This window comes from Hemiscyllium ocellatum, chromosome 26, assembly GCF_020745735.1.
Source record: "Hemiscyllium ocellatum isolate sHemOce1 chromosome 26, sHemOce1.pat.X.cur, whole genome shotgun sequence".
Taxonomy (NCBI): Eukaryota; Metazoa; Chordata; class Chondrichthyes; order Orectolobiformes; family Hemiscylliidae; genus Hemiscyllium; species Hemiscyllium ocellatum.
In genome coordinates this window covers 28,769,463-28,797,065 of record NC_083426.1, presented here as the reverse complement: position 1 = coordinate 28,797,065, position 27,603 = coordinate 28,769,463, and the positions used below count along the sequence as shown (strand labels likewise).

Sequence of the window (27,603 nt, the reverse complement as noted above, 5' to 3'; positions counted from 1 at the left end):
TAATAACTTTTTAATGTATTTTAATCTTCCAAACCAGACTAGGAAGGTTAAAAGCAGAACATCATTTGCATACCATAAGGAATTCTTGGATTTAATTTGTTTTAATTTGTTCTTCAGTGGATAATATGCTGATTCCAGAGAACAGAGCCCATCTGTCGCTGGAGGACCAGCTCAAAGAGTTGCTAGACAAATTGGATATAACATGTACCATGAAGTCAAGTGGAGCTAGATCGAAGCGTGTAAGATTACTGAGGAGAGAAATCAACAGCATCAGACATAAACTGGCACAACAGCAGCATCTGCATAATGGCAGCTACTCTGAATTGTCAAAGGAAGATAATGGAAAGCCAGTAGTTGAAAATCATGAAGATAGCGCTGAAAGAGGTGTGTGGTTTTTTACGGTATATTATTTCTGTGGCACAAATTTCATAGTCACTCATCGCTCAGCTTGAAAGAAGTTCACAGATCTACTGATCTCTGTGGCATGGATTTCTTCTTTGCCTGATTTGAAATTAAATCAGGCACTATGTCAAGTAGATCTCCAGGTGTCCAGCAACAGTAATTCCATTGATCAGGGATAGAAGTTAATATTGTTGAAGAATTTTCACAGATAGCAAGCCAAGAAATAAAATAGACTGCCTACCCTTTGTTTTTAATTATATTTTACAGAGAATTAAGTAAATGATTAGGACATGTGTATAGGTTTGTTAGAAACTAAAATGTAATCAACCTTTTATGTATTTTAAAAATGTGGAATTTCTTCACCACCATGGAGAAATTTGACGTACCTTAAACATAAAAATTTCTCGTGCCTGATGAAATAATTTTATGGGTAGTTAAGAACTTAGCATGTCATTAGAATTCTAAGACTGAATTTTACATTCCCCACCAGGTAATTTGAAAGTGGGATGGGGACATATTATCCAACATATGTCCTTCCAGCTGCTCACTCTCCAACACCCAATCTGTCTGAAATCTTACATGGTGCAAAGGATGTGTGGAGACACCTGCCTGACCTTGGGACTATTGGGATGTTTAGGTGGACAATTAATGGCCACTTAAGAGTCTCTTCATGCTGATGTTGATATTTTACCAATGATAGAGGTACACCTATGCCATGTAGGGATCCCAGTGGCTTAGGCTGTGCAGCATAATGGTAAAGGTAAACCTCATTTGCCTATTGCAGTAACATCCAATTCAGAGTGATATTCCTCTCCTGTTTAACCCTCCCTCCTGGCCTTTTCAACCCAGTCCCTCTTCCTCTCATTAAGAATCCTGACCTCATGTTACTTTGACTATATATAGTCACACCTTGTCTCCTGTAAGGACTCCATTCCATTCTCCCAATTTCTTCATTTCTGTTGCATCTGTTCTGATGACATCACCTTCCACATGGCATCCTCAGACATGTCCACCTTTTTCCCTCAACCGAGGATTCCCTGCTGTTGTGGTTGACATGGCCTTCAACCACGTCCGACCTATTTTCCACACTTCTGATCCCACTCTCACCCCTTCCCTCCCACAACAAAGAGTCCCCTTTGCCCTCACTTTTTAACCATCAGCCTCCACACCCAAAGCTGCCATTTTCATCACCTCCACTCATCAGAAATCTATTCTCCTTCCCTCCTTTGTCAGTATACCGTCCACTATTCCCTTAAGGACACTCTGGTCCACCAGTCCTCCACTCCAAATGTCTCTTCACTTCCATGGTATCTTCCCATACCATTACAGAAGATGCAACACTTGGCCATTTACCTTCTCCCTCCTCAAAATAAAAGGTTCTAAGGCACAGTCCAGGTAAACTGCCATTTACCTGGACTTCATTCAAACAATTCTACTGTAGTCGCTGTTCCCAGTGTGGTCTTCTTTACAGAAACGCAGACTGGGTGACCACATTACTGAACGCTTCTGTACTTTGTGTAAAACTGAGCTTCCAGTTGCCTGTCACTTCAATAGACCACTGTGTTCCCATTGCCATAATTTCTGTCTCAGGCCTGCTGCAGTGCTTCACCAAAGCACTCACAAGCTGAAGGAACAACACCTCAACTTCTGCCTAGGTATCATACATCCCTCAGAATTCAATTTTGAGTTCAACAATTTCAGAGACTGTACACCTACCTCGATGTTTGTTAACCACTCCCACACTTTCAGGTCCTGTTCTGTATGGGTTGCTCTCAACTCAGCTCATTTTGAAATATCCACAGTTCTTGTTAGCACCTGTTCAGCATTTGCTTCTTCCTCAGTTCTCCATCAACAATCCTTTTGTCTGCTTCTCTTCTTTAACCTCACTTTCTCTGTGAACTGTCTCCTTCTATTTGTCTCACTCCTCCTTCCTTCCAACTGCAATTCCCTGTCATCAGCATAAATTTCCCCATTTCTGAGCTGCTTTAAGTTCTTATGAAGGCTCACTGGACTCAAAACATTAATTTTGTTTTTCTGTCCATAGATGCTGCTGAGTTTCTCCAGCACTTTCTGGTTTTCTCCCAAAAATAACAACATTATTGTAATAGATTCAAGGTCAGTTGGAGAGATTGGAATAGAGAGACACTTTTTTAATTTTATGAAGCTTATTGACTTCCCTGTCTTAACTGCCTGAATCTGTCTCCTAATATTGTGGGGTGTGGGATTGGAGGACAGAACCCAGTAAAATGTACCGGTTGTTAAACCTCATTTGACAAAATGTCACATCTCCAAGGGTTTTTGAGACTTTTTTATAGTCTGCATGGGTTATGGTTAGTGATTTTCAAATCATTACAGTTTGGAGGGTTTTTTCAAACACATGCAGTGGCAAAGCCTAGAGTCACTGACAGTCTCATCTAGATTTCTACAGTAATTGTACGAGTGCATACTCCAGGAATTGCTGTCCATTTAAGAACTGTCTTAAAGTAGCGAACGTTTACAGTTATGATGTGAAAACTACTGTAGAATCAAGACATTTTGTGTATGAGAGACTGGAGAGCTCCAGAAGAAGAGAGGAATAATTGTAAACTTTTGAGAGGACTGATGTAAATGTAAATATAATTATTGCAGCCATTGATTTTTATCTGGGTAATTATTGAGTAGGGCATTAGAGATAAAATCTCTAGTGCAGCACTACTGAAAATTTAGCCTGATGAACCTTTTAGTTTAGTTTATTTTTACATTGCAGTCAATGTACAAAGTTTTCATGCTTTTTGAATTCTTACAACGTAATCTACAAAATTTATTGAATGTAATCAAGAAATTGATTACATATTTACACGTGGATATACATGTGCTCAAAATGAATTTGCATGTTGAAAGGATTTCAGAGTGAGATTGTAAGAGATCTCTTTAGTTATGGTCAGAGAAGTAGTCTTCATTAATTTCTGGGAAATAAATAGTTCTTTCCTTCCTATAAATAAGGGCATAAATACAGTTGTACCAGCACTATTTAATGGTGAAGGACAAGAAATATATGAATCTAAAATATATCAGTATGTAGTGCATTTCAAATAAAATCTATTGGCTTAATATCTACTTTCTGGACTTCTTTTAGAACCTCTCTCTGATCTTGATCAGTAGTGCAGTCCTTCCAGAAGTTGTTGATGACCTTACACATCAAATTATCCATGAAATTAAAAGCATACAATTGATATATTACAGAATATATGACATGGAATAAATACTCTACTTTGAAAGCTGTCATTCAAAGTTTTCTTTAATGAGTTAATGTAAATATGTCTATTACTGGCTAGGCTGGCATTTATTCCCCAAACCTAATTGTCTTGGAGCATGTGGTTGTCATCTGATTTCTTGAATCACTGTAGTCATTGAGGGTTGTTGAATACCTACAGTACTTTAGGAAGGGAGTTTGAGGATTTTTGACATAGTGACTGTTAAGGATTGGCAATATAATTTCGAGTCAGGATGGTCTGTGAATTGGAGGGAACTTGCTCGTGGTGATGTTCCCGAGCACCTGCTATCCTTGTCCATTTAGTTAGTAGAGGTTGCAGGTTTGGAAGATGAGGTTGACATAGTTTTGGTGAGTTGCTGCAGTGCATCAAGTAAATGGTGCACACTGTTGCCTCTATGTATTGGTGGTAAAGAGAATGAATATTGAAGGTGCAGGTGAAATGTCAGTCAAATAATCTCCCTGCCCATCCCCTGACTCTCTTTCCAGCCCCTTGCCTCCCATTCCTCTCGTCAACCCCTCTCATTCCTGATGAAGGGCTTATGCCCGAAACGTCGAATTTCCTATTCCTTGGATGCTGCCTTACCTGCTGTGCTTTAACCAGCAACACATTTTCAACCTTCCTTCCAGCTACCAACCTATTCATTCCTCCCATCGACCAACCAGGTCGTATCCTTTACCTGTATTCTCCTATCACTACCTCGTCACTTAGCCCTTCTCCCCACCCAAACCCCTCCCCACCCCTACCCCATTATTTATAGCTTCCCTTACACCCAACCTGAATCCTGAAGAAGGGTTACACCTGACACATTGATTTCTCCACTTCCTGATGCTGCTTGGCTTGCTGTGTTCTTCCCGCCTCCTGCTTGTCTGTCCTGGATGGTGTCAAGAATTAGATTCCCTACAGTGTGGAAACAGGTCCTTTGGCCCAACAAGTCCATAGCAACCCTCCAAACAGTAACCCACTCAGGCCCATTCCCCTATCCTGTTTTTGCCTAATGCACCTAACCTCCACATCCCTGAACACTATGGGCAATTTAGCATGGCCAATTCACCTAACCTGCACATCTTTGGATTGTAAAAGGAAACCAGAGCACCTGGAGGAAACCCACGCAGACACTGGGAGAATCTGCAAACGCCACACAGACTGTCACCAGAGGCTGGAATCAAACCTGAATCCCCAGCGATGTGAGGCAGCACTGTGCCACCCTTTTAAATCAACAATGATTTGGATGTTTCATGTTTTAGGTCAAGCTTCTTACATTATAGCTGCATTGATCCCAGCAATTGGAAGATATTCCATCACACGCTAAACTTGTGCCTTGTAATTGATTGACAGGCACTAGGGAGACAGGAGGCAAGTTTCTCGCTGTGGAATTCCTAGCCCTCTGATCTGCTGTTATAGCCATAATACTTATGTGGCTCGTAAAGTTCAGTTTCTGGTCAATGGTAATGGATCTTGTTAGTATGGTATTCAGTGGTGGTAATGACATTAGAATCAAAAAAATTGAAAATCAGATGTTATATATTGTAAGAAACTAATCAACCCCTTAAACTGTGTCAGTTTCTTTTACTGAAAAGTCTTTAGAGTTTACATTTATACTTTTACTTGATAATTGTATGAAAAAATAATGCTGTTCGCTTCAATGGTTTTAAAAATAGTTTTCTTGGGAATTTCTTTGTCAGTAAATGTCCAAGTGACACACCAGATTATGGAGAGAATGGGTTTATACGCACTGAGCCCTGGCAGCCTCAGTGCATATTAATGTGTCAGTTGTAAACATTTCAAAAGTTGAAAGAACAACTGCAGGCTGGCAAATGTAACCTGGCAACATGAATCTTTTAGTTGACATTGATTGGTCTGGAAAGCTGTGTGAATTCAGTGCTCACGCTTTTCAAGTAGAGTGGCTTCCATTTGATAAAATCTTTGCAGAAATAAACATGTATAAAACATCTTTGTTCAAGTGATATGTAAACCAGATGAAAGACTTCCACAAAAATTTTTCAGAAATATTTGCAACAATTTGTTTTGACAATTTTACTGATCAGATTTACAAGTAAAACGTAGAACAGTACAGCACAGGAAAATAATCTTGAGTTTCTTTGATTGACAAACCAATTAATAAGTTTGGAAACCGCAAGAAACCAAAGCTGGTTTGGAAAGCGTGATTGAAATGCATGATTGTAAAACTTCCAAAAATTAATTACAAAGTAACTTGAATAACCTGACTAGCACACAAAATCTGGAACTTATTCCTCAAGTAGCTTCAGTGAAAACAGGGTATGTTTTATCAGATTATCTGTCCACTTGGGAATTTACCATTTTTTAACTTGGTTGTTGCATTTCTTACAAAAGCGACTATAGTTTAAAAGGAAGTCATTGGCTGTCAAATATAAAGTGCTTTGGGACCTTGAGTGCTTGATTGGAACTCTTAAAAATATTAGGTTTTTTTAAAAGCCATGCCTTTTGAAAATTTTAAGCATCTTGATGATGTGGGTTTGATTATTTTGTCCAGAATAGTAATTGGTATTAGCTTTGAAAAACTGCAATAGCTATTTTTTCCAGTTTGCATCAGTGCCATTTATTCAGCTCACGTGGATATTTTCCTTGAGGTTTTCTTTATATTGTAACATTTTTCAAAAACATAGTTCAGAGTTAGAGGGAAATTTTTCAAATAACTTTTTTAAAACACATGCTGGCTTTTTTTTGTGTGAAAATTTTCAAACTACACCTGTTGAAGCTCTTATGTTCTATAAACTTCAGAATATGTTTCATATTGAAACATTGCCTTCCTCATGCTAATTCTAGCTTATTTTTCAAAATTAAAATTACATTTTGAGGCTTGACCAGGTGTTTTTTGACAGGAAATGTAAACATTCTGCTTCATGACGGCTGTTTCCCAGAGATAAGTTGAGAAAAGTAAAATGAGAGGTATATAAGCAGTGGCTTATTTTTGGCCCAAATTAACTTAAAAATGACTTCTGAAAGCAAACAAAACTTTGGGGTAACTGTAAAGCAGTGCGAGGATGGAAAAGAAAAGGTGAATGAGCCTGTAGGCTCTTGCCAATCATTCTGGAATGGTGTAAAGGGCAATGGCAGTTACGACGGAGGAAGGATGCAGAGGTTGATTATGTAGATTGAAACAGAAGAGGTCAGAGTAACAATGAGAGTGTGGGGTAATGGGGGATGGAGAGGCAATCTTGCCTGTTCAGCGTAGGTAGGAAAGGGGCCTGGACAGGGGAAGAGAGATGAAAAAGTAGCTATGTGAAGATAACAGATGAAATGAAAGATGATGGAGTAGTTTTGAATCTGTGAATTACATAGTCTGTTATAGAAAGCATCCACTTTTCTGATTTCCATGACTGACTGTGAATCATCCAAATTGAATGCTTAAACCACAAGTTGAACACCTGCTCCCATGTTTTTAGATTTAGATTTTTAGATTTGATATGTGCAAAGCTATGGGAGATAGTTCTTTTGAAATTTGCAGCCCTACACAGAGCAACATAATACAGGCAATCTTCAAGTTGCGAATGGGTTCTGTTCTTGATTCCATTCACAAGTCAATTTGTATGTAAGTTGGAAAGCAATGCAAGATAATGTAAAATAGCTGATCCTACAAATGATGAAATGTTTGTGTGTCGGACCTTTAAAATTAGTAGACCTTTGTATGGTGTGAAGTTGCTAAATACGAGCATTCAGGGCGGCACAGTGACACAGTGGTTAGCACTGTTGTCTCTCAGCGCCAGAGACCCGGGTTCAATTCCCGCCTCTGGCAACTGCCTTTGTGGAGTTTGCACATTCTCCCCGTGTCTGCGTGGCTTTCTTCCGGGTGCTCTGGTTTCCTCCCACAGTCCAAAAATGTGCAGATTAGGTGAATTGGCCATGCTAAATTGCCCGTAGTGTTAGGTGAAGGGGTAAATGTAGGGGAATGGGTCTGGGTGGGTTGCTCTTCAGAGGGTTGGTGTGGACTTGTTGGGCCGAAGGGCCTGTTTCCACTACTGTAAGTAATCTAAAAACTAAAACATTCATGTGTTAGATGTTCATAAATCAGGGACCTGCTGTACATGCATTACTGCTGTCTCTGCGACAATTATAGCAACTTTCATATGGAAGAGAACACTTGTTTAAAAATGACATTATAATTTTAAGCTCTTTTGTGTCAAAGTTTGATTAGTCACTGATTCAGTATTCAGAATAATCAATCATTTAATGACTTAGAAAGTGATTTTCATTTAGGAAACAGTTCATTTCCTGAAGAGACCCAAGGTGAATATAAATTTGGAGAAATGTGTTTAATTGTTTTTTCCCCTCCTCCCCACAGAGGACTCAAAATCTTCACTGCCACCCACATTAGAACCTACTGGGCCTGCACCTTCACCCTCAGACTCTGAAACCCACACAGATCCACCTACTCTCAAACCTGTGAGTGAGAGCAGGGCACACAGCAGGCTACACAAACGAATTAAATCTGACAGTGATGTCCTGAACAGAAAAACTCTACAAAAGGAAACCCTTGGTTCACATACTCTTCAGCGTCTGCTCAGTGACAGTGGTGTAAATGGACTAGCTCTCCCTACCTCGGACACAACAGCTCAGTCAGTCAATGAAGTGGGCAGGCGTACATCTGTTCTCTTTAGAAAGGCCAAAAATGGCATGAAGTTACAGAAGGGTTCTGGTCAGCCAGTGGAGAATGGAGACAGCCAGCACCAAACTGAGCAGTTGCCACTGAATGCTTCTCCAGGGACACTCTCAAAACTACAGAGTCGACGTCAGTCAAGGAAACGACCTCAAAGTCTGAGCTGTAGCTCTGACAGTGAAAGTGAGAAATCTCCTTGCACACCTGCAGAGCTAGGTAATCCTTCTTTGTTACTTTTCTCATTAGAAGTTCTGTTTGTTAGCAGCTGAACTTCCTTATTTGAATGGTTTAAAGCTGTAGTGCATAGATTTCTTTGCTGCCACTTTAAATACTGCATAGTGGTCAGTCATTAGCTGTTACTTAGCAGGGCAAGTCAGTCTTTTGGGTTTTTAAAAAAATAATTGTTCTGCACTGAAGGCTATGTTTTGTTGAAACTCTGCATGTTTTTTGTACAGGGCTTTCAAATGGATTTGGAAAACACTCCCAGTTAAATGCTGAGAGCTACTCAGATTCTGAGTGTAGTTCTAGTCTTGGAAGCAATGGAGCTTTTGACAGTAACAGGTAATTGTTAAAAGCTGAAAATGTTGAGGTTATGTTGATTTTCATGTGTGGAGTAAACTTTGTGATAATTAAGGCGAAGTAAATGTGTATGCTTGTTTGGGAATTGAGTGGAACTGGTGGTTCGAAAGTTTGTTTCACCTCTAAGGTGCAGGTTGAAATTCTGCCCAGCCTGAGTTGAGTTTTTCACTTCTGCCTGTGTACAGAACTTACAATAATAACTAAAATAAAAAAGCAAAATATCTTAGATGCTGGTAATCTGAAATTAAAAAGAAAGTGCTGGTGAAGCTCAGGTCTGCCAGCATCTTTAGAGAGAAAAACATTTAGTATTTCAATTTCAACACAGCTCTTTAATTAAGAAGTGTCATACTGGATTTGAAACATTAACTCTGTTTCTATTTCCACAGATGTTGCCAGACCGGCTGAATTTCTCCAGTGCTTAGATATAGTAGCTTTTATTATAGCTAAAACAAGTTGACTTTTTTAATCCTATGAGAGCAACTAGTATAGGAAATGACATCGTTATTACTCTTCATTTGGGGGGTGACTCAAATATTGAATCCTAGGCAATATCTAACCTTGTTTACCTCACTGCAGCATGATTGGCTTGATATCTTCAGTGGTAGAGGAAGTTTGAACTTGAACAAAAATTGTGCCTACATCTTTGAAACATTTCATGCCCACAGTTAATTGCAGGAAGTAAGAAAAAAAATTAATTTTCCAGCACTTTTATTTTCTTATTTTGCATTCAAAATTCCACTGCAGATTAAATTAAGAGTACCAACAATATTTTTTAAAATTGAAATTAAGGTCAGCTATACTAGTAACCAGTGTTAAAATAGATGACTTATTTAGCATAGTACCTTGACCTTTTCTTGCTGTTCACAGATCTCCATCACCTATTCTTAACATTCATAGACATTTATACCACAGAAGGAGACCAGACAACTATATGCCTATGTTGTTCAACAAACATTTAATTATTCTAATCCCATTTTCCAACTCTTCGTCTCCTGGAAGCAATGGCAACACAAGCGAATATTGAAATACTGCTTAATTGTTGCATAAATTTCTGACTCAGCCACCGGTTGAGGCAGTGAATTTTAGACTTGCACCCGACTCCCCCTGCACGTCAGTCTAACCTCAATGGTCAGGATGTTATGAGAGAATTCTGAGAGAATACATCTCCACTTGGAGAGCCACCAATCAGTTAGGGATAGTCAGCGTAGATTTGATAATTTCAGTCATTGCAGACTGATCCAGAAAGTGAGTTCCCATGCCATCCAAGGCAAAACAGCACATTGAATCCAAAATTGGCTGAGAAGCACAGGATGATGGTGAATGGATATTTCTGTGATTGGATGTCTGTTTGTGTGGGAGTTCCATTGGGCTTTATGCTGGTGTCCTTGTTGTTTGTAGTGTACATTAATGAATTGCAATTTAATGTGTAGGAGATAACGTGAAAATTCATAGGTTGGTAAATAATGCATAGAGGATGGCAGTAACTTGCAGGAAGAATGGTGGATCGGTGCTGGGTCCAGTGCTTTTTGTTATTTATATAGATGATTTGGATATGTACACAGGTATGGTTAGTAAGTTTGCAGATAATATGAAAATTGATGGTGTACAGGACAGCCAAGAAGGTTACCTCACATTACAATGGGACTTTAATCAGATAGGCCGGTGGGCTGAGGAATGGCAGATGGAGTTTAATTTAGATATATGTGAGGTGCTGCACTTTGGAAAGGACTTGCCCATTTAATGGAAAAGTTATGGGGCGTGTTGCTTAACAAAGAGACCTTTGAATGTAGGTTCATAGTTCCTTGAAAGGGGAGTTGCAGGTAGTTAGGATAGTGAAGACAGTTTGGTATGCTTACCTTTACTGGTCAGTGTATTGAGTATAGGAGTTGGGAAGTCCTGTTGTGTCTGTACTGGATATTGGGTTGGCCACTTTTGGAATACTGCGTGCAATTCTGGTCTCCCTGCTTTGGAAAAATGTTGTAAAACTTGAAAGGGTTCAGAAAAGATTTACAAGGATGTTCCTAAGGTTGGAGGGTTTGAGCTGTAAGGAGAGGCTGAGACTTTTTTTCTTGGAGCATCGGAGGATAGGGGGGTGACATTATAGAAGTTTATAAAATCATTAGGGCATAGATAGGATGAATAGTTCAAGGGCTTTTCCCCAGGGTAATGGAGTCCAAAATTAAAGGGCATAAGTTTAGGGTGAGAGAGGAACAATTTAAAAGGGACCTAAGGGGCAACTTCTTCATGTAGATGACAGTGCATGTAGGAATGAGCTGCCACAGGAAGTGGTGGAGGCTGGTACAGTTAGAACATTTAAAAGGTATATGGATGGATATATGAATGGGGATGGTTTAGAGGGATATTGGCCAAATGCTGGCAAATAGGACTAGATTAATTTTAGATGTCTGGTCAACATGGATGAGTTGGACCGAAGGGCCTTTTCTGCAACAGTACAACTCTGTGACTTCATAAGTAGAATTTAACCTGGAGAAGTGTGAAGTAATACACTTGAAGGGTTAACAAGACAAGGGATTACAATATAAATGGTGGAACCCTGGTGTACGTATCCACAGATCCCTCAGATTGCCTGGGCAGATAGATAATATGGTTACTAAGGCATATTGTTACCTGTCTTTATTAACCGAGGAATAAGAGAATAATGCAGAGAGGTTATTCCATAACTGTACGAAATGCTAATCAGGTCACAACTGGAGTACTGCATACAGTTCTAGTCACCACATTATAGTAAGAATGTGATTGCATTAGAGAGGATGGAGAGGAGATTTACCAGGATACAGCTTGTCTGAGAAATGAGGAAAGATTGGAGAGATTAGTATTATTTCCATGGAGCAGTGAAAATTGATAGGGATCTGACAAAACTGTTTAAGATTGAGGGATGTAGTGATGGTGGACAGAAAAACACTTTTTTTCTGTTAGTTGAGGGGTTAATAGCTGGGGGCATAGATTTAAGGAGAGATGTAGAAACTGAAGAAAGTTGAATGGAAATTTTTGAGAGGGTGGTGAGAGTCTGGAACTTGCTGCCTGAAAATCTGGTTGAGTCAGAAACTCATGACGTTTTGAGCAGTATTTAGATAGTTTAAGGCAACACAAGTAAATATGAGCCAAAAGCCAGAAAATGGGATTAATGTAATCAGATCTTTGTCAACTGGTGTAGGCATGACGGGCAGACTGACCACCTCCTGTGTATGCTTATGTTTTGTTACCCTAGTTTATTGTAATGTCTTGTGTATAGTAGCCCAGAATGCCATGATGCGCATACTGCTCATGTGTTCATGTTGAGTGATTCAGTGTATTGAAAATATCTAATTTGCTTTTAATTTGAAGAAAAATGTACAATATCTGGATAAATGATGGAAAGGATCAACAATTTGAATCTAACATAGCAGCAAAGTTAAGCCAGATTTAAACATACATGATATGAGTTCCTTTTTTTAAACATACTCGTGTAAAAGTTGAACACTTGAGACTATTTTTAAAGGTTCAAGTTATAGGGTCGACTATTACACAGGCACTAGTTTTAAGGGGCTGAAATTCATGCTGCAGTTCGAAATACTGTATTGTCAGCAGAAGTTGATTTGACCGTTCAACCAATCCTGGGTAAAGAAGAAAAAGACAATGAATTACGGTAAAGGTAATTACCGTATAAAAGGAAGAGAAACAAGAATGAATTACTGAAAGTAAATTTTATTTATCCATACCGGTACAAAAATTTACATGTCATGCATTCATTGAAATCCTGCAAAATCACACTGTTCAATATTGTCATGGCCTGGTATAATGGCACACTTAAAATGCAACATTTATTAAATTCTGAATGTGTCAGCATCTTGAATCTTCCTGCCAAATTCTTCCAGTTCCCCCCTGTTACCCTTGTATGTTATGAATCTCAGCAACATTAACAAAGTTGTCAAAGAACTAAAGATATATGTAGCTAATATATCTCACTTTTATTCAGATATAATGGCACAATTAAAATGATTAACTTTTTAATGATATTAACCTTTGGATGTTTAGTGAACAAAGTGTGATAAGTACCGATAGACAGTACCAGTCTGAATGAATGAATGAAACATGTTGTAGTAACCAAGTCGAATAAGTAGAGTTATGAATAGAGACGCGATATGGTGAACAATGAGTAGAGTTATCGGTATGAATGAAAGCGATTTTGTTTAAGTGGGGTAATGGGAACATGCAGTTTCCTTTGTAAGAGATTTATAATGTGATATAGTACTGTCGACGTTTATATAATCTACATGAAAAATACAAGATTTTTTGGCCAAGTATAAGGGGTCGACTTTCATATGAGATTGACTTTTACATACATATATGCGGTACTTATTTTCTGGTAACTCTGCCAAATCACTTTAAATGACTTAGTGGATTCCCATGCATTGACAAAACACATTTAGCAAAATTTTTGACTACTTCAGAAATTAAGGACATAAAAAATAGCAGAAGTTATTTGCTTCTTGCACTTTCATCGCTATTCTGCAAGATTGTGGTTGATCTGATTGTGGCCACAATTCTTCTTTCCTACTGGCCCACGTAACCCTTAACTCCACTATAAATCAAAAATCAGTTTAACTCAGCCTTGAATATATTGATGCAACTTTCATTGTTCGCTGAGAAAGTGAATTCCAAACTAACCTTTTTTGAGACACATTTCCTCCTATCCGATCCAAATGGGAGATCTCTTGAAACTCTGTCTCCCACCACCCCTCCAAGTTCTAGACCTCCCCATGAACAGAAACATCTCAGCATTCCGTTTCCTCAGAATTTTATGTTTTGAATAAGATTGCCAAATTTTAAAGAATGTAATCTACAATGTGCTGAACCTTTCCTTATTAGGCAGCTTCTTCATCCCAAGAATCAATCCAGTAAACCTGATTTGAACTATTTCCGATGTGTCTGTCCTTTAGTGCAGTGCTCAAAACCGGGCTGTTGGCCTTGCCAGTGCCAAGATTTCCCTGCTGTAAAACTCCTATCTCCCATTGAATAAAATCTATTTTCCTTCCTAAAAGCATACTGAACTATTTACTTTTTGTGATTTGTGTACAAGGATGCCCAAATCCTTCTGGACCATTGCATTCTATAGTCACTGTCTGTCTCCCTCTCTCTGTCTGTCTGTCTCCCTCTCTCTGTCTGTCTGTCTCCCTCTCTCTCTGTAGATAATCTGCTTTTTTATTCTTCTACACACACAATCCATTTATATAATTGCATCCTCCTCACGTAGCTGAAAATGTGTTGCTGGAAAAGCGCAGCAGGTCAGGTAGTATCCAAGGAACAGGAAATTTGACATTTCGAGCATAAGCCCTTCTTCAGGAAAGACTTCTTTCGGCTTATGCCCGAAACATCGAATTTCCTGTTCCTTGGATGCTGCCTGACCTGCTGCGCTTTTCCAGCAACATATTTTCAGCTCTGATCTCCAACATCTGCAGACCTCACTTTATCCTCCTCACGTAGGTTGCTTTGCTACCTATTTTTGTATTGTCACTAAATTTGGCCACAGTGCAATCTATCCCTTATTTCAAGTCACTAATATAGATCATAAATAGTGCTGATGCCTGCGGCACTCCACAAGTTGCAATTTGCTACCTCCAGAAATAATTTATATTTTAGAATTCATAATATTTATTATTTCAAATGAAAATAATTTATCCTGTCTTTGTTTCTTGTTAGTTAGCCAGTCATCTAACGTTGATAATATATAATTCCCAACACTGTGAGCTCTTTATAGACTGCTGTGAAGATACATGTTGACTTTAAAACTCTCATTCTTCAAATCAGTCCAGGGTATCACTGCTCTGTATTCTTGTAGGATTGTAGAAAGCTTACGGCATGGAAAGATTTGGAGACGCTGGTGTTGGACTGGGGTGTAGAAAGTTAAAAATCAGCCAACACTAGGTCATAATCCAACAGGTTTAATTGGAAGCATATTAGCTTTCGGAGCGCTGCTCCTTCATCAGGTGGTTGTGATGAAGGAGCGGTGCTCCGAAAACTAGTGTGCTTCCGATTAAACCTGGTGATGTGTGATTTTAAAACTTTGCACCAAATGGTCTCTTTCCATGCCATGTGTTTGCACCTTTGTAAATGTTCTTTGGCCCCACAACCCTCAACATCTAATCTGGCCTCTTGAAAACCCATAATTTTAATTGCTGCACCACTGAACTGGCGATTTCAACTGCCTAGGACCTAAGCTTTGGAATTCTCTCACTACATCCCTCCATCTCTGCTCTCTTTTTATGATGATTTTTAAAATCTACCATTTTCGCCAAACATTTACGTTTCTCTCCACATATCTCCTTATGTGATGTCATACTTTGTTTTATAACATTCCAGCAAAGTGCCTAAAGATGTTTTTATTAAGTTAAAACTCTAAATAATATTGGTCTTCATTAATTGGCATGTAAGTAAAGATAACAGTCAATTACATGATCGTCAGTGGCATGCTACTTCACAATTTTGATTGGATGGCTTCAAAAATAAGCTTTAAAATAGGTTTGCATCTGTTAACTTGGAGTACTTTTCTCATTTTTATATCTTATTTTATGTCCTCTTTCAGTGGCCTGTCTCCACCCAAACGTAGTCGAGGGAAGCCAGCTCTTGTTCGAGCACATTATCTTGACAATGGTAATGGGGATGTGTCCTGTGGAGATTACAATGCATCAGGTACATTACACAGCAGTAGGAACTTCCCATTAAGTGTTAATAATGTAAAAATAAAAATTGCAATAAATAGTTGCCTGTGAAATACATATTCCTAATGCAGCAATTTGAAGCTTGCTAAAAGGTTAAAGGAAATGAGTTTCTCTAATTCTGCTGCTGTTCAGTTGGTCCATTAATACATTTTGGCACGAGTTACCTTCATGAAAAACTAAGTGAGCCATATATCTTCATAACTTTCATGCAATTTGTGCAATGTTGCAAATTACACTAAAATGCATTACTGTATTGCATAAAAGTTTGGGGGAGAAAGAAAACAGTTTGGTGTTTATTGTGATGAGATAACTTTCTCTAAATATTCAAGTATTAATCAGGTGTAAAAGCCAAACATTGGCCAAAATTTCATCCATTTCTCACTTGCCTCATATAGCGCAACCCAAACTTTTAACCAAAAATCCCCACTCTTTAAGTTTACTCACATAAGATTAGAGAGTTAGATACATGGCTCAAACATTGGCCTGGGAGAAATGGATTTCAATTCATGGAGGACCAGTACTGGGGAAAGACAGAGTTGTTCCATATAATTAGGGTTGTAGATTGGGCTCTACAGTAATTAGTGGGGAACAGGGTTCAATTGAAAAGAACTTCAAAAATCGCAAGAAGTGAGAGACCAGAATTGAAGGATTGGTGAAGACATGAATGGTAAAGTATGAGAGGATGGAATAGAAAATATATACCAAAGAGTGCAGTTGAAATTAGAACCAGAGTAATACTTAAAAGTCAAAGCTTAAGGCTGTTTATCTGAATGCATGCAAGCATTTATAACGAGGAAGTGAGTTGAGACTTAATGGCACAAATGGAAATAAATGAATATGACTTGATACTATTATACTTGCTACTAGACTATTACAAAAATGTGTTTGCAGACTGGAAACCCAATATTCAAGGGTATTCAACATTCCACAAGAATAGGCAAAGAGGAAAAGTGTGGATAAGCTTTGTGAATAAACAATGTTATCTGTGCGATGGATGATTATAGGGGATGCAATAGATTGGTTTGAGTAGAAATCATGGGTGGGTATTCCACATATAAGCTCCTGAAGAGTTCACTCATTGGAGGACAAAATATAAATTCGGAAATCCTAGGATACTGAAGCAGTCCATGTTCAAATGCAGCAAGATCTGGACAATATCCAAGCTTGGGCTGACATATTGCAAGATAATATCCGTGCCACACAAATACCAGGCTATGACCATCACCAATAAGAAACAATCTAAACACCACCCCTTGACATTCAATGGTGCTAACGTCACTGAATTCCCCACTAATCAACATCCTTGGGTTACCATTCATCACAAAATCAACTGGACCTTCCACATAAACACAGTGGCTTCAAGAGCAGGTTACAGGCTAGGAATACTGCAGCATGTAACTCCCCAAAACCTGTCCATTATCTACATGGCATAAGTCAGGTGTGCATGGAATACTCCCCAGTTGCCTAGATGGGTGCAGCTCTAACAACTCTCAAGAAGCTTGACACCATCCAGGACACAGCAGCCTACTTAACTAGCATCACATCCGTAAACATTCACACTCCCTGCACTGATGCACAGGAGCCGCAGTGTGCACTATGCACAAGATCTGCTGCAGAAATTTATGAAAGATCCTCAGAGAGCATGTTCCAAGCCTGAAACTATTTACATTAGAAGGACAAAGGCAGCAAGTGTGTGGGAACACCATGATCTGCAAGTTACCCTCTAAGCCACTCACCACTGCCATTCTTCGGCTGTCATTTGGCCAAAATCTTGAAATTCTCTCCCGAACAGCATTGCAGGTCAACACATAGCAAATGGACTGCAGCGGTTGAAGAAGGAAGTTTGTCACCACCTTCTCAATGGTAACTAGGGATGGACAATAAATACTGGCCACCCAGTAATGTTCACATCCCACAAATGAATTCTTTAAAAATTCTATAATTGGATAATTGGGCAGGAGTAACATTGGAAGACAAATTTGTGGAGTGCATCAGGGATTGCTTATCAGAGCAGTACATTGCAAAACCTACCCAGAACTGGCTCATTTTTAATGAGAGATCTCGTGGTTAAGGCTCTTCTTGGAGAGAGCGCAACTTTGATATCAAGACAATGTCCTCCGTTTAATTAAGGGCAATTATGGAGGAATAGAAGAATTGTCTGAAGTGGCTGGGAAAAGAAATTAAAGAGAAAGTCATTGGATGATTAGTATCAGACACTTCTGTATATATTTTATAACACAAAGTCAAAATTTATTTTTCAAAAAACGAACTTGATGAGAACGATAAACTACCTGCAGTTAACAAGTTGGTTGAGGAAAATATCCAATCAAAATCTAAGGCGTACAACGCAGTAAAAACTAGTGGCAGATCAGAGGATTGGGACTTCTTTTAGAACCTAGAGGTAGTTGACTAAAAAGCTAATAAAGAGAAAGAAAATTTATTATGAAGATAAATTGGCATGACATATAAAAGCAAACAGCAAGAGCTCATGGGTATATAAAAAATAAAGTAGCTGAAGTAAGTGTGGAACCCTTGAAGGATGTTACTGAGGAATTAATAATAGGAAACAGAAATAACAGATAATTTCAGCTAGTATTTTGCATTGGTCTTCAAAAGGCATTGTAATCATCTCAAAAATAACAGATAGGCAAGGTTCTAATGGAAAAAAAATCAGGCAATAGTCCATTTCACAAGGGACAAAGTGCCCATTTAAGGGGTTTTAAAAGAAGTGGCTGTACAGATAGTGGTGTCATTGGTCAAACTATTTCAGAACTTAGTGAATTCTTGTAGGATTCCAAAGGATTGGAAAAACGCTACTGTGCCACCCCTGTTCAAGAAGGGAGGGAAACAGAAAATAAGAAAACATGAGCTAGTTAGTTTATCATCTCCCAAAGGCAGATATTAGACGACACTATCATGAAGAAATAAGTCATTTAGAGAACCTTAGCATAATGAAACAGCATGGTTTTGTGAAAGAGAGTTCTTTTGAGTCGAGCAGAGCTGACAAAAGATAACTCAAATTTGAATTTCTAGAAGATGTCACATTAAAAATTAATTTGTGGGCATCGCTGGCTGGCCAGTATTTATTGCCTGTCCCTAATTGCCCTCGAAGGTGATGGTGAACTGCATTTTTGAACAGCTGCAGTCCACGTGCTATGATTTGACTCTCAATGTTGTTAAGGAGGGAGTTCCATGATTTTAACCCAGTGAAAGAATGGCGATACATTTCCATGTCAGAATGGTGAGTGGCTTTGAGGGCACCTTGCAGGTGGTGGTGGTATTCCCACATATAGGCTGTCTTGCCCTTTCAGGTGGAAGTGGCTGTGGGTTTGAAAGGTGCTATTTGAGGATCTTTGGTGGATTTCTGCAATGCATCCTGTAGATAATTGAGTGTCAGTAACGGAGGGAGTGAATGTTTGTGGGTGTGGTGCCAATCAAGTGAGCTGCTTTGTCCCAGATGATGTCAAACTTCTCGAGCGTTCCTGGAACTGCACCAGTATTCCATCACATTTCAGACTTGTGTCTTGTAAATGATGGACAGGCTTTGGGGAGTCAAGGTGAGTTACTGGCTGCAGTATTCCTAGCCTCTGACTTGCTCTTGTAACCACCATGTTTATGTGGCAGGTCCGGTTGAGTTTGTAATCAATAGTAACCCCAAGAATGTTTATAGTGAGGGGATTCAGTGATGGTAATACCTTTGAATGTGAAGGGGTGATGTTTAGATTATTTCTTATTGGTGATGGTCCTAAACAGTATTTGTGTGACAGGAATGTTACTTGCTACCTGTCAGCCCAAGCCTGACGTCCAGATCTTGTTGCATTAAAACATGGGCAACTTCAGTATCTAGCGAATTGCAAATGCGCTAAACGTTAGGCAATCATCAGCAAGCATTCCCATTTCTAACTTTACGATGGAGGGAATATTGTTGATGAAACAGTTAAAGATGTTTGGGCCCAGGACACTATCCTGAGGCACTCCTGTCGATATGTCCTGGAGCTAGATGATATGCCAGGTCTGTGCAAATCATTGGAGAATTTGCTCTTTGATACCCATTGGTTCTAGTTTTGCTAGAGCAGCCTGATACTGCACTCTGTCAAAGGCTGTCTTGATGTCAAGACTGTCATTCTCAATCTCATCTCGAGAATTCAGTTCTTTTGTCCATGTTTGACCAAGGCTGCAATGAGGTCAGGAGTTGAGTGGCCCTAGCAGAACCCAAATTGGACATCGTTGAGCCAGTGCTGCTTGATAGCACTGTTGATGAGACCTTCTGTCACTTTACTAATTTTGAGGATAATCTGCAAGGGGTTAGAAATAGGTTGAGTGAGTTCATAAAAACTTGGCAAATGGAGTTCAGCTTAAGAAAGTGTGTGGTCATATGCTTTCGTAGGAAGAATCAAAAGTCAAACTATTATATGAATGGAGAGAAACTCCAAAAATTTATATGCAGAGGGATCTGAATGTTCTTGTACATTAACACACAACATCAATATGGTGGTGCACCAAGTAATGAATTTTGGTCTTTATTGTTGGGGTTTCGAGTTTAAAAATGAGAAAATCTTGGTAGAAATGTACAGGGGATTGGTGATGCCATCTTGCGTGCTCTGTCCAGTTTAGTTCCTTATTTAAGAAAGGATGTACTGGCATTGGAGGCAGTTTGTAAAAGATTCACTCGTCTGATTCCTGTAATGAAGGGGTTGACTTATTGAGAATAGCTAAACAAGATAGGGTTTTTTGAGGGGACTTGGCAGGGTAAATGTTGAGAAGATGTTTCTATGGTGGGGGAGTTTCGAGCTTGGGGAAATAGCTATAGAATTAAGGGACATTCATTTAAAACTGGGTTTGGGAAGGAATTTCTTCCAGGGGATATTAAATGCCTGGAATTCTGTTTCAGAGAGTTGTGGAGGCTTGATCATTGGGAGTATTTAATGAGGAGGTAAATAGATGTTTGAAATATTGAGGAGTTGAGGGCTGGCACGAAAGAAGTTGAGACCTGCAACAGTTCGACCATGATCTTTTTGATGGTAGGGTCAGCTTGAGGGTCCTTATTTCTATTTTACTTACCATCCACTTCCTACTTAAGCCAATGCATCTTAAAGCAAATTTCCATGGTAACATTGTAGAAGGGGCTCCCATTTTTCAGCAGCTGTTCATGTCAATACATATTTTCAGGGCTATCACTTGACTGATGTGTCCTGTATTCCTGCTAATCATAGCCTCTTACATGGGAACAAATTATCAAGAAAGAATGGTAGGTAGACAGTCCAGTCAAAACTTCAAGGTATTGAGCCGGAAAGGGCAGACAAATAATTATGATGTAGCTAGGAAATTCAGGGTATTAGAGGAGAACATGTGAGATTAGAGGAAGTTCTCTGCAGATCTTAGGGAGCTACCTGAGAATAAAGGCACAAATAGGTGAGTGCTGGCATGTACCACAGTTGGAAGACAATGTTCCAAAATGCATCAATGAAAATAGACAGACTGGATTCTTGGGTTTGTTGAGGATTTGTTAAATCTTCACCCTCAAGCAGGCAAGAACATTAGGCATTTCAGTTTCAAAGCTATCCCTTGATGGTAAGCCAGAACTATGAAGTAAAACAACTTTGTATTGTGAAAGAAGACCAAATATCTCAGCATTTCCTAACAGAACTCAATGACAGGCTTATTACATTTTGCCATTTTATAATCAAACACTGAGAAAATCATGGATACAAATTAGCCTATATGATGGACATGCATGAAACTTCCATGAATTTTGTGATATGAGCCAATCAAACAGTAAGTAAAGGGAAAACAGTGTTAATAACAATAACTGGCCATGAAAAGAGAAAGGATTGTGCTGTCCTGTATGTCTGACAAGACAAAGTTCAAGCCAACTGTGATATTCAAGAGAGAAATCCTTCTAAAACAACAATTATTGAAAGGAGTAGCCACCAATATTGATGATAATGGTTTAATGGATGAAGATGGCTTGAAAGTATGGCTAAGGAATGTTTTTGGAGCATCTGACCAGGAGGATTACATTAAAATGATCTGCTCACCTGGGACATGTTCGGGTTGCATCTTATCAATAATGATGTTCTGAATTTGGGTTGTGAGAAAAGTGATATTGCAGTGATTCCTGGTCGTTGAAATATCCTTGCCTTGTTTAACCATTCAATGTCTCTCTAAAGAAATGTTCAACATGAGAGAAAAAAAAAAGGTGGAGTGAATAGATGATCAGACAAGAGCAGACATTTACCAAGTTTGGAAGCACATGCTTCTGATCACAACCCACTTGTGTAAGTGGGTTGGAGAGGCCTAAAGTTAGAATGGGGATTGTCATCCAGTCATTGAAGAAATGTCATGGAATATCATATACACTTGATGACATTGAAAATGAATATTTGTGCAATGATGTGAATGCTAATGATGATGTTGCTTGTCCATTTAGTTCTGAAGATGAAGAGGATATTAATTTTTATGGAATTAAGTACACATTCAGTGCTTGGCTTCTGCTGTGCACTGATTGTACCAGTTCTGTTTTCTGTACTCTGGGTGGAGGACTGAAATTATGTAAATTTTATAGGGCTTTTGTCTTAGTGTATTTACTAAACTTAACGATTTACGTGTATGTAATTAGCATCTGTGTCAATGAAGGTTATTTACTTATAGAAATTTAATAATGAAAATCCTTTTGGCTCAGTTTTTAGGATGAGGTCAGTCAGAGCAGTCTCCAATGTTAGCAAGGTAATAGAAGGGGATTGATTTCAGCTTCTCAGAAATTGTTACTCATAAAAGTCAACCACCTACTTTCTATAAAAAGACTAACCTTAAACTCATTTCTTACTTAAGTATAAAATATTTCCTTTTCTTTTAAAAAAAAAATCCAGCTTATTATCTGAATGTAAGTCCATTGGCCCATCTTTCCAACAATAACATTAAATATTTCCAACACTTCTAAAATATAGCAATGGAAGAGTGCCTTACAAATAAAACAAAGGAAATTGAAAAAAATTGAATATTATGTGAAATATACTGGTTTAAATCGGTTTTTCTGAGGTGTGTTGTATGCTGTATTTGCAAAATGGCTAGTACATTTTTTAAAAATTTCTGAATTTAAACTGTAACAGATTAAAACATTTTTTTATTGTTTTTTGTTAGGGAGAGGTGTCTGGACACCCTTTGAGAACGATGCTATTTTAGAGCCTCTGGAACTGGTTTGGGCCAAATGCAGAGGATACCCTTCTTATCCAGCATTGGTAAGTCAAATTTGCTTCCCAATTAAGTATTTGAAAATCAAACACCATATCTTTTTCCAAGCAACCGATGTAAAATGAATAAAACTGCTTATTAGCTTCAAGACCTGAACTGAAATGATTGGCAGATTCAAAGCAGTTGTTTAGCCTTTTGATCCATGTTACAATTGCTCATAGGATCTGTGCATGCCTGTCAATGTGTGGACATATTGACCTCTGGTTTTGAAAGTCGTTGCTGTACATGGAACCTGAGGTCTGCACAATGGCAGGAGAGATTAGAGGGACTGGAGTTTTGGATGATTTATGTCACACAAACTAGACCATAAGACATAGGAGCAGAAATTAGGCTATTCAGCCTGAGTCTGCTCCACCATTCAGTCATGACTGATAAGTTTCTCAACTCCATTCTCCCATTTTCTCTGTGGAACTGTTGATCCCCTTGAAAATCAAGAACCTATCCATCTCAGTTTTAAATATACTCTGACCTGATCTCCACAGCTTTCTGTGGCTGTGAATTCCATAGATTCACCACTGTCTGGTTTAAAAGTTTCTCCTTATCTCCATTCTAAAAGATCTTCTCTTTGCTCTAAGGCTTTGCCCTTAGGTCCTAGTCTCTCCTACCAATGGACCAAATTGTAGTTGTTTTCAACAGAACAGAAGAATTTAGAGGATGGTTCCTACTAGAAGTAGAGACTGTAATACAATACAAATCTGACAATATAAAGGAAGAGTTTGCAGTGACTGGGCAAATTGGAATGGCGAAAGATAGACATAAGATTAAATGTAGGAAATTTAGGACAGAGAGCAAGATGAAAGTCACAGAGGTTTGTGATACTATGGACTGTACCATTTGGACCCAATGATTGAAGATGGGATCATAAGAATTGATTATTCTGTTACTTTATGATCAGAAGTTACCTTCCTGGAAATCTGTAAGGGAATGAAAGACCACATATAATTTTCTTCATAATCTTACATGCGAGGTACTCAGTGATATAATCAAATTAAAATGCAACATTTGTGTAAAAACTAAAGAATGTTTGCCAAAAATATATTTTTAATAAAAATGATACAATATGCTGTTTGGCGTTTGAGGGGGAAAAGGAATATGGAATCATTGGGCACAAAGGAATAAGATTACTGCTTGTGTAGAAAAATAAATACCAACAGACAATGGTTGTGCTGAATGGACTGTTTGTGTTGTAAGTTCTATAACTTGATTTGAGCTAATGGAAATAAGTCCACTCATTTTAATTAAAGTCATGGAGATGTACAGCACGAAATCAGACCCTTCAGTCCAACTCGTCTGTGCCGACCAGAAATCCAATCTAGTCCCACCTGCCAGTACCTGACCCATATTCCTCCAAACCCCACCTATTCATACAGTTATCCAGATGCCTTTTAAATGTTGCAATTGTACCAGCCTCCACCACCACTTCTGGCAGCTCATTCCATACAAATACCACCCTCTGTGTGAAAAGGTTGCCCGTCACAGTTTGAGATTCTACTTTCATTTTGTTCAGTATAGTTGAGTCTGCAGTTTTATGAATTCATTGGATGGGTGTCAGTTGTAAAACAAAACTAAATTGCATGAAAATGATTAATCCAAGCTGAGATGATCTGGGTCTGGTAGCACTTGTTGTCTCAGATTTGCATAAATACCTTTGTTCAATTGAATATCTTACTTGGAAGGCTTCAGAATTAACTCAATGATAACATTGTTGCTTCTGAGGCAATGGTTGTGATTCATGGTCCATACCAGAATTTTGAGGTTAACTTGGCTGATACTTCAATTGTGCTTTGGAAGTGCTGCACTATTTGAGGTCTTTATATCAGACTTTTGACTAACCCCACTGTCTACGCTCTCAGGTTGATGTAAACGAGTCCATAGTACTGTTTTAAAGAAGAGAAAGGGGATTCGCCTGATATCCTGGCCAATGTTTGTTCCTTGATCAACACCATGAAAAAACGATTAATTGGCCAGTTATCTCATTGCTGTTTGTGGGACCTTGCTGTGTGTAAATTTGCACATGTTACAACAGTGACTCCACCTCAGAGGTACTTCCTTGGCTGTGAAGCGCTTTGCAATGTCCTGAGATCATGACAGGTGCTTTGCAAATACAAAATGTTTTTCCTTTATTTCCTGTAATGTTTTACTTTATAGATCATTGATCCTAATATGCCTCGAGATGGATTGTACCACAATGGTGTCCCAATACCTGTACCTCCGTTGGATGTAGTAAAGCTAGGAGAACAGATGCATGCAGAAGCTGGAGAGAAACTTTACCTCGTATTGTTTTTTGACAACAAAAGGACGTGGTAAATGGAAATGTTTTGATCTGTAGATTTGTGTATTAGTGGATTATTTATTATTCTTTTTACATTTATTCATTCAGTGTTTAAGTCTCTCTCATACCTATATTGTTGATTTTCATGTCTTAAATAACTTCATGTGCATTTTCATCCAGAGCCCTGTTATTTTGATGTTTGAATTTGGCTGCATTCCCCCAGTTCTTGAGGGAAGAGCTCAGTCAAGTAACAGACTCTGAAAATACACAGCCAGCACTCTGTATGTTGCTCAGGTGACTGCTGTCAGATGTATGTGATAATTTGACAAGCTGTCGATTTCTGTTCCCTGTAAATAATCAGTCTTGCTAATCATAACCAAAATTTTGGAATTTTAAAGATGCATACGGATTCTCTGGTTGTATTTAATGAAAAAGAAATTGCTGTAATCTGATCAGGACATTTTGGAAAACCAAAATATTTAAGAACACTAACAAAGGTTGCTGCATAACCAATCCTATGTGTAATTAATTGCATCTAAAGTCTACAGTGTGCAGCGAAGTTGTCCATTTTCATACTTTATTTTTGTTCCTGTACGTTACTTGTGACATGCTTTCTGATATCAACTGAATTAAGTTCTCAGCTCACATTAGCAGACAGTTTTGCTATGTGCGTCAGCCTTTTAGGTTAAATATGGATTTTGTGCAAAAAGAGACCCCTGATGATACAAGTCTGGCAAATACTTGTACATGAAGTGTGAGATTTGATTTATGTAGTTTCAAGCCATTATTATTAGTAATTAGACACCGTAGAATTTAAATTGCACTAATGAGTGGGCAGCACGGTGGCATAGTGGTTAGCACTGCTGCCTCACAGCGCCCGAGACCCGGGTTCAATTCCCGCGTCTATGCAAACTCCACACAGAGAGTTGACTTTCTCTCCGTGTCTGCATGGGTTTCCTCCGGGTGCTCCGGTTTCCTCCCACAATCCAAAAATGTGCAGGTTAAATGTGCCGTGCTAAATTGCCTGTAAAGCTAGGCGAAGGGGTAAATGTAAGGGAATGGGTCTGGGTTGGTTGCGTTCGGCAGGTCGGTGTGGACATGTGTCAAAGGGTCTGTTTTCACACTAAGTAATCTAATTTAATTTCTGCTTTATTTGATTGTATGATTTCTAACCTGTTACTGTAATGTATTCACCAACAGGCAATGGCTTCCCCGTTCAAAATTACTTGCTCTTGGCATTGATGATACAGTGGACAAACTGAAAATGATGGAAGGGCGTAAATCAAGCATTCGAAAATCTGTTCAAATTGCTTACGATCGAGCAATGATCCATTTGAGTAGAGTACGTGGAGAGCATGGCTTTCTCACCTCAAACTACATGTGACTGTTATAAAACATAACCAAAGTTGCTGAAGGAGATTGTATGATGTGACATCAGGCATCAAAGACCTTAATTTCTGCTCATTGTAAAAACTAAATGTCTTTTCTTTATTTTTTCATACTCTTAAGCAGATAAACACACAGCCTCTGTCACTGCCAATTCTTATACGGCCTTTCTTTGGCTTGTTTCTTGCCATGTTTACTTCATTTAAACATAGATCATGCTTTAAATTTACAAACACAAATCCTGTTCATAGTGTTTATAATGCCTTTTGTGTGGAAGCCAAGGGGAAGAAAAACCATGTATATAATTGTATTATATTGTTACACAGTAAATTATTCAAGGCTGCAGATCTGAATCTTTAGCTTCTCTGTGATGGTAATGGGTTTTGTACGCACACACTGTAATTTATTTGAGAAACAATACCATTTGACGTTTGAAAGTATTTGTTCTGTTAAAATGCAGTGGACTTGTGACCTGTGTATACTGTGTAGTACAAGTTTAAAACATTTTTTATTACATTTTATGATTTTGGTTTTTAATGTATTCAGGCTATTATATCAATGATGTTGACTTACTTAGGGACCTAAAATTAGCTGCGTGTCCACTGTGAAACACAAGATGTTCATGTTGTATTTATTGTAGAAAGTAAGATTATTTGCTTTCTAGTACTGTTTATAAGAAGCTGTAATGGTTGAGAAAATTGAGAATTGACTCTTGCAAAATTGTACTCTTACCTCTGATCTATTACAATCCAACTGTCTGAGGCTATATTTTCTCCTGAGAATTAAATGTGACAAACTAGAAATTAATAGTTCCCAATTTTAATTACTAACCTTCGTTTAGTAACTTTAAGTCTCAATGACTTGGAGTCAATTTCTTCTCTCCTGCTGAAATGTAGTTGCTGTTATCAGCATCATTGGGCATTTGTTGAAGCTCCTATGACAAAATATGACTCTTAGAATGAACATAATTTTTTTTCAAGCAAAAGCCAGGCCCTTTTCTGGCTGGGATGGAAGTCACCTCATAAAAGAGGTAAGTACTTTATAAAATTAATCAGGGCCCAAGTGCTGTCTGGATTAGTTTTGAATACCTAAGCTGGTTGGAGT

At 38.5% G+C, this 27,603-nt stretch overlaps 1 protein-coding gene across 2 annotated transcripts in view; it reads left to right on the top strand.

Moving 5' to 3' along the window:
* Nucleotides 1–27,286, top strand: part of LOC132828191 (bromodomain and PHD finger-containing protein 3-like) — an 85,831-nt gene extending 58,545 nt beyond the window's left edge. For both annotated transcript variants that reach the window (XM_060845132.1, XM_060845133.1), the window contains exons 7-13: nucleotides 118–384; nucleotides 7,978–8,508; nucleotides 8,748–8,853; nucleotides 15,455–15,561; nucleotides 22,731–22,828; nucleotides 24,990–25,144; nucleotides 26,314–27,286. In XM_060845132.1, the coding sequence (XP_060701115.1) occupies nucleotides 118–384; nucleotides 7,978–8,508; nucleotides 8,748–8,853; nucleotides 15,455–15,561; nucleotides 22,731–22,828; nucleotides 24,990–25,144; nucleotides 26,314–26,497 (1,448 nt within the window). In that variant the 3' untranslated portion in view covers nucleotides 26,498–27,286. The remainder of the gene's footprint in view (nucleotides 1–117; nucleotides 385–7,977; nucleotides 8,509–8,747; nucleotides 8,854–15,454; nucleotides 15,562–22,730; nucleotides 22,829–24,989; nucleotides 25,145–26,313) is intronic.
* The last annotated feature ends 317 nt before the right edge of the window (nucleotides 27,287–27,603 follow it).